Source organism: Lactuca virosa, chromosome 4, assembly GCF_052849685.1.
Source record: "Lactuca virosa cultivar CGN04683 chromosome 4, Lactuca_virosa_CGN04683_v6, whole genome shotgun sequence".
In the NCBI taxonomy this organism is placed as follows: domain Eukaryota; kingdom Viridiplantae; phylum Streptophyta; class Magnoliopsida; order Asterales; family Asteraceae; genus Lactuca; species Lactuca virosa.
In genome coordinates, this window is record NC_136429.1 from 57,584,539 (window position 1) to 57,592,668 (window position 8,130).

At 36.3% G+C, this 8,130-nt stretch overlaps 1 protein-coding gene across 1 annotated transcript; it reads right to left on the reverse strand.

Annotated features, from left to right (window-relative positions):
- Window positions 1-3,653: 3,653 nt before the first annotated feature.
- Window positions 3,654-7,848, reverse strand: TTA2 (fibronectin type III domain protein (DUF1423)). Its single transcript, XM_079041759.1, has 2 exons — window positions 4,376-7,848; window positions 3,654-4,287 (listed from the first exon to the last, which is right to left on the reverse strand). Exons 1-2 carry the CDS (start codon window positions 7,188-7,190, stop codon window positions 3,833-3,835), a joined length of 3,270 nt encoding a protein of 1,089 aa, XP_078897885.1. The 5' UTR covers window positions 7,191-7,848; the 3' UTR covers window positions 3,654-3,832.
- Between the last annotated feature and the right edge of the window lie 282 nt (window positions 7,849-8,130).

Genomic DNA, 8,130 nt, shown 5'->3' on the forward strand with positions numbered 1-8,130 from the left:
TCTATCAAATGTGAAAAAGTGAATCGTGAATGGTAGTTTATATCGAAACAAGTGTAGGGTGATTATCTATTTAAATTGTCATTCAAAGTTTATTTTTCACTATGTGTGTAATTTGATGGTTGTTACCGAATAATGTATAGAGGCTAGGTGGTATTTAGGTTAAAGAACATAATGAAAGATCTATATGTTCAAGAATCATTATGTAATAATATTTTCTAATAACATGTGATCCTATAGCGTCACACCTAATAGAAAGTAGACACTTATTGATTGTGTATTGATAAATATTATCAACTCTTGTATTTAATTGAAGAAACTTACATAATACATCTCACTATGACATCGACAACGATACATAGGAGGAACATAAGGAGTTTAAAGTGGTCAACAAACAATAGACCTAGTCGACCATTCTATTCCTAGAAATTAGAAACAAATGTATTTCCTTTGTTTATAATAAAAAATATTTGTTATGTTTATAAATGATATGTTAATAATAATATCCATTAATTTCATTGTAATTTTCAGAAAAATCCCAATATTTTGGTTATCGGGTAATTTTCAAAAAAATCCTAATATTTTGAGCAAACGAACGAAAAAGGACAGAATACCGGTTAGATCTACGAAACCGGCCAAAAAGGGTTTTTTCGAAGTTTTAGCCGGTATTTTGTGCTTTTCTATAAACAAAATTTAATTTGAGACTTTTTCATAAGTTGGACTAAAATTTTAGGACTTTTCTAGAGATTTCCCATAAATAAATACACAAATTGTTTTTTGTTCCCTATTATTTTCATCCGTTTATATAAGAGGATTTTAGCAATACTTTTCTTTTAACTAACAATCACAACAAGAGGTTTGAACACAATTCTCTTGTATTAAGATATATGGTATATGCAACCAAATTAATCTTCTACAAATTTGACCACTAATAGGATCTAAAAACAATATGAAATTATAAATTTGGACCCATATAAATGATAAAGTAGTAAAGATGTAAAAATTCATAACAATTGTTCAAGTTTGAAGTCAAATATTATCTTTTTTGCTCCATAAACGTTGTGATTTATCTTTCTCACGTTAGCCGACCGTATATCTTTTTTTGAATTGACAAAAATCATCTACCAAATAGAAATTTCACATAAAAAGAAAGATTGGCTTCTTTTTATATTTAAGGGTAACCAATATATAGATTGCATATTGTTGTGTCAGACTGTCAGTCGGGTTCGGGTTCTCTGATGGATGTAGGTGTCATGGATGGATTCATGACTAGAAACTTGGTAACAAAACAAAGAGAATATCGTTAGGTTTGTCCCAGAAATTGTGTCTCGAGAACAGTCTAAATTGATCGGATTGAATTATTGGGTATAGTGATTCGGCTCCTTTGACAAAAGGGAGTCGACTCTTGAAACGGCAATGTAGGGGTGTGGAGAAGAGTAGCATAATGTTCCTTGTGTAAAGAGAGGGAGCGGAGATAAAGATACTAACTCCACGAGATTATGAAGTCTAAGGGATGCCTTAGATGGATGGATGGATGAGCTCTTCTATTTATACGGCAATAAAATAGAGAAATATGGATAGTTAGGACCCTCCCCTTTACACCATTACATATATGAAGATTATGAATAACTTTCAAAGTACCAAAAAAGTTGAAGTACTTTTAACTTGCATTTCACAAAATCCCTGAGTAGAAAATATATAGTTTGATTATTTAATTATCATAACCCTCGTGTTTGATGGTAACGATTTGAAATTGAAGTAATTTTTTCTATCAAACTTGACATTTTACACTAATTCTTTTTTATTTTTGAAGGATCTTATAAATTCTTCCAACATCTCTTCTTACTGTCAAGAACTAAAACTCTTGCAGATAAACTAAACATCTCCCTGTCTTTCAACTTATAGGTGGCCTCACACTATGATAGCATTGAACCACTCGTTCAACAATCTAATCCCCTACCGGCCTTTTACGATGCACAGTCGAAACTAGTAGTCGAAGAAACAAGAAAAGCTAAATAAGTTGTCGCTAGCACCACTTTAACTTTAAAAAGTCCATCCACCACCAACCCTTCTCATGCACCAACCACCCACAATGGCAACTCCCACACTCAAACTCTTGCGACACCTCAACAAACTAGCCCCAACCCACTAGGGATCCCATTTCCGCCTTGGGCTGACTTGCATGGTCAGCATTACCTTGCATATATCCAACATCATGGAATCGACCCCCACTCCATGTTGGACGCACCCTAGCAACACAATGTCAAGATATATCTTTCTTTTAAGACTTTTACAAACAAACATGATTTGATGTGTCAAAAGCATTCATCATCAAACTAATGAAATTAAAGAATATAAGAGGGAGCGATTCAAAACCAAAAACAAAATATGATAACTTGCCATGTTTCCTTGGGTCTCTTAACTTCGCATCATTAGAGTTCGAGTACACAAGCCGCAAATGAGATCTACTACAACCTTAAGATCTTTTGGTTTTTATCATCTAAAATTTACAAGAGAACTTCATATTTGTTGACTGAAATGGCTATGCAAAAATTAAAATTAAATATTGGTGTCAAAATCAAATGTATCATATAGACATGGAAAACATGTTGTGCCGTGTTAGGTATTGTGTTTTGTCAACATAAATGGGTAGAGAGTGTTTGACCATTACCCAATCCATTTAGTTAACGTTTTGTGTTGTTTCAACCAGTTTATTTTCATGTTGAGTTTGTGTCAGGTTTCAAGTTTGGAGTATTTCTTGAAATGGGTTGTGGCATTTGAGGTTGAAACGTTTAACATCTTGAAAAAGTATGAATTAGGTAAGCGTAAAAGAAAAAGTAATAGTTGGAAGACAAAATAGTTAAATTCATGGTAAATTTAGAGAGCAAAAAGTAAAAAGTGTGAGTTGGGAGGCAAAAGACAAGCTCATGAAGAGGAGGGAGCAATCACGGGACTGTGTAGTTTATGAGATAACATAAAAAAATAAATTAGGTCTTGACTTAAACAACTAAGTCGTTTCCACGTTACAAAATGACCCAACCCAAATGTTTTCTTTCACATGGTTTGGTTTTGGATCTTTCTAGTTTATTTAAAGAAGTCAAAAAAACTTACATACAAATTACAAACTCTCAACCCTAACCTTACTCGTTCTTACCCAAACTTGTTAATTTCGTATTGAGATCATGACAGTTTTCATGTCATGTCACCTTATGCCACCATATTATAAAGATAATCTCTCTAAAACAAAAAAGTTGTCAAAAGACTTCTCACAAGAAATGCTCACACTTCTCATTTTGAAAATTAAATATTATCATATCTAGTGGTCATTTCCATCTTCATACTCGTATAAAATAATACCATGACGAATCCACTAATTCTTTCTTTTAATCCCTCTGTTGATTTTGACATTTATCTTGATCTATTGAGCAGGAAGATAAATAAAAACAAAAGAGAGGAGAATACTTGATTTCTCCACTATTTTAGTTGTTACAAGACTATTCCTTTGTTAATGAAAAATTAAGACATACTACTAAATGGAATTTCAAACCTATATTTTTTTAAGCCGATCCACATATCATGAGACTTGGATTTTTTTTTTTTTAATATTCCATTTCAGAACATGAAAACGCATGTATCTAACATAAAAGAGCAGTCTCTGTACAGTCTAGTCTGTCTTAAAAAGAAAAAAGAACATAATATAATTCAAAGTAGTAAACCTACAAATTAATCACCAACCAACCCCCACTAAACTTGCAACGCAAAAACAAAAGGTAGTAGTAATAATAATAATAATAATAATACTTTAATTAACTAATAAACTACCTGGGTGGCTTGGTCATGAGGATGAGGTGAAGTTTCTTTTTGTAGCTTCCATTTTCAAAAGCAAATCCTTAATCTCTCTTTCCATTCTTAGCTTCATATTGAAATACTCCTGATGTGCATTTTCCAAAGCTTGTAACTCCTCAAACTTTTGTCTTCTGATTTCCTCAGCCTCTGAGAAATGCAACTTTGCAACTCTACTAGCAAACTCCTCATCAATCTTCTTACTTTTAGCCTGTGCAATCCTATTCAGACCTTCTGCTTCTCTTCTTGCATCATCTGCACGCATTTGAAACATCTGAGCCTCTGCTAACTTAATCCTCACAATCCCATCCAGCTCATCAAAAACCGGTTCACGTGGGATCACAGGTACTGGTTTCAAATGAACCATTGCTCTTTCTCTCTCTCCATATCCAGGTTTCACTACTTCTTGTGGGATTTGAATGCTCTCTGACTTCAAACTATCATCATCTGCAATCAGTAGTAGTTTAAAATTTAAACTTTAAAACAACAGAAAAATGAAAAGTTGGGTTTAAAATTTAAATCATCAAAAACATACCAGTAAGAAAACCCATGACAAAGGTCCGAACTTGATGAACATTTGCCTTGTCAGACAGCCTAGTCAGCATCTGGAGAGAGATTTCATGAAGTCTTTTCCCACGAATATCCTCACTGGCAGAAAAGATTCTTCTAACATATTCAAGCTCATTCGACAGTGTCTCAGCTGTCCAACCTTTAGCAAAATTCTGAAAAACTTCTCTCACAAACCCAAACATCTCAGAGGGGTGATCACACGCAACACAATGAAACTGCATCTCGGTTTGACTTTGACCCGGGGCCCGATTCGCACTTCTCCCATTTCTGATGTAGGATTCGCGTATCCCACAGTCTGTGTGACACCAATGCAGACACACATCACATCCCACCCAACTACATGTGTTTGATGCCATGTCAAATTTTGAACACACTAGACACATACACGCACTACAAAACCCCTTTTTCTGAACACAAATCTTGCAGTCGCATTCGTCAACGGGTATGTAGCTTCGACATGTGAGGTTTCTGCATCTTATGTTGAGAAAGATTTCTGCCAGGTCAGACGATGACATGTCACTGTTGGATTGGAGAAAATCTTGGATACCGGTTTTTAAAGCTACGAGTATCTCGATTTGAGTAGTGTGGGCTTTTGAGAGAATCTCTAAGGTTATATCTGACCTTTTTTCGAGAGATTTACGAAAGGTGGAAAATTGTCTTCGTTTGCTTGGATTTAAAATGACATCACGGGCGGATTCTTTTAGATTTGTGAGGGACGACGTTGTCATTTCACTTAAGATTCTTGACACGATGTGAACTGGATCTGAAACCACCATTGCGAGAAGAGGCTCAACCATTTCAGTGGTCTGACTTAAAGAGCCAATAGCTTCTCTCATTAATCGTTTCCTATCTTTATGATGCTCTGAACCAGTTTCGTGGGACCCAACACTTTGTGATCCTGATGGCTTCTTGTTGTTGCTACTTAGCTGTCTTTCAAGTCCAATTGGTAATTTATAACTTCCTTCTGAAACTTTAGTGGTGTGTAATTGTAAGGATTGAGCATTTGGAAGAGGTTGAGAAGTGTGAGAGTGATGAAAGATACCATTTCCATTTGAGAGGCTCATTTGAATGGGAGGAGGTTCTTGGTTCTTGTGGGTGTCATCTAGAGGCTGAACCTGCCATGTCACACCTTGAAACAATGGACGACTTCCAACAGATTGTTCAAAGTCGAATGAAGTTTCAGTTAGAGAACAGCTAGGGTTGTGGGTGTAGTGTTGAGAACCAGAAAAAGATCTTGATAATGTGAATCCATCAGAACTTGTTTGAAAAGAACTTGCATGTGACTGAATGCTCATTTCTTGACTTGGAGAATCTGGACCCTGAATCGGGTTTTGAGAACCAATAGGTAAAAGAACACTTGGTAAACGAAGAGAAAGTTCAAGTGGTTCTAATGAGAGTTTCTCATCTTTTGGTTTGCTTACTCCTTTTTGCTCAATACTTTCACTCTTTTTAACTGGATCTGTAAAGAACAAATCAAAACCACGTGTACTTGGTCCTTCTATGTCAATTTCCTTGCTATGCAATAAACCACTTGATCCGTTTTCATTAACATGGGAGTCTGAAACAAAAACACTTTTTCCCTTATCTTTGAAATTATGGGTCAGTTCTTTTGTCACAAAAGAATGAGTAACAAATCCAGATGAAACATGTTGTTCTTCATTTTCTGTTACCTGTCCTTGTGTATTTGTATCCATGCTCATATTCTCCCCCTTGACTTCAAGAGTTGTATCATTTACTTGTTTAGGTTTTGTTTCCTCAGGTTTAACATCTTTAGCTTCCTCTTTGTGATCATTATAAGCTTGGCTTTGTTCTGCTGCATCCTTCTTTTGGCTATCTGACAAAAACGGAACTGCAACTCCATTTTCACCTGTTCTCTGGGTTGAAGAATCTTCAGAAGTTGATGATTCATTAACTTTGTTAATTACAGGTACTGGTTCTTCGATATCAGTAACAACACATGTTGGATCACCCTTGGATTCTTCCACACATTTGTCATCAATGGGATTTTCATGTTTTAATGGCCCAGAAGGTGGATCTTCAGTGATGTTCTGGACAATAGGAGCAGGTTCGGGATCAGGTTCAAGCTCTCCTTCTTCTCTTTCACTATTGTTTCCACTTTCTTCTGGAAGACTTTCACTCTTCTTCACTTCAAGACTCTTTGAAGACTTTGACTGCTCGCTTCCAGAGTCCTTTGACCATGGTGGTGACTTTGCATCTCTCCCTCCCTGTGGGGACCTCGCATTACCAACTTCTTCTGAAGCTGCTTTACTTCCTCTAGCAGAATCACTGCCACTCTTTGTGCTTTCCTCCACATCTTTCCCTCCACCAAACCGCCTCCATGAAGAAACACTTCCCTCTCGCCTTGACCGATCTCTTTCTGATCTAAACCCTTTAGGGAAATCTCTCCTTGGCCCTGAAAAACTTTCAGATCTGTGTATCCGATCACCACCATATCCACCACGAGGGGATGAACTCAAGATTCCCCTCTCATTACTATCCCTATACCTGTCATAACTCTTTCTCCTCTCGTAACTGTCAATATCATAATCTGACCTTTTCCGTGTCAACTTTGGATTCTTAAGATCATCATCTACCCTTTCATAACGTGAAGAAGAAGAAGAGGATAAACCCCGTTTCCCACTTTCAGACTTGTAATGATAACTTCTGTGAGATGAAGACTGGTGCAAATTTGAATCATCGTCCTTTCTTCCCCAATCCTTAAAAACACCCTTTTCTCCTCCATAAGAGTTAAGATCATCACTCGACTTCAATCTCTTCATATTTAATCAAAAATCACTACCACGGCAACAGATAAATCAAAAAGAGGACCATAAAACAAACCTCTCACCTTCAGCAATTACTAATCAGACATCATCATTCTTCAGTTTGTTAGCGAAAAAAGCATAAATTGTCAAGTGTGAACCGCTAAATCTGAAGAAAGCACAGATAACATCAAAACGGCCCAGATATCTTCAAATACTTCCAAAGTACCAAACCGCTCTTTCGAAAACCCTAGATTTTAGCTGATAAAACCACGGCGGTTACAACAACAGCGTCGACATATAGATCTCAATCTATCATCCAAACAACTAAACCGAACTGCATAAACAACAAATACAAATATACAAGCAAAGATAAACGACCACGAGGATCCTAATTTACGTTTTCTTCTTGTTCCCTTTCAAAACCCTAAGTTTAAAAAGATAGGTACAAGGAAATGGACAGTTGAACAGCACAGATTCAATAAAATTATAGAAGAGCAGCAGGTCGAATATATCACCGGAAATAACGTCGGCAAAGGTCGAAGGTGCGATTCCGGCAACACAAAATGGTTGAAATTTGTAGCTTTTTGACAAAGAGAGAGAGAAGTTATTATCTCAGTCAACGTAGCTTTAACTAATGGGGAAACAGAGATAAAGAGGAGAGAGACTTGGATACGCAAGGTGCGCAGAGCGCATAGTTGGACCTTTGGAAAAGAGTGGGTATGTAGTGCGCATACCCAGCGCATGTTAGTTGACAAATTAGTCAACGAGAAATTTGAAAGTTGAAAGTTGAAACGACAAGGGTCACAGATTTCCACGTCAGCATTGATTTCCAATCACTTCAAGTAACGACGAAAATAATTATAAAAAAATCTGAATTCCGGAATTCCCCAAAGTCTTCCACGTTTCAACGTCTCCGCTTTATTTTTCTTTCCGCTTGTCAATTATTTTTATTTAA

Bases quoted from the DNA above. Each gene is read 5' to 3' on its own strand.
- TTA2 (XM_079041759.1), bottom strand. From the start codon at position 7,190: ATGAAGAGATTGAAGTCGAGTGATGATCTTAACTCTTATGGAGGAGAA. The intron at 4,288-4,375 runs GTATGTTTTTGA...TACTGATTGCAG, and splicing joins TGTCATGGGTTTTCTTACTG to ATGATGATAGTTTGAAGTCA.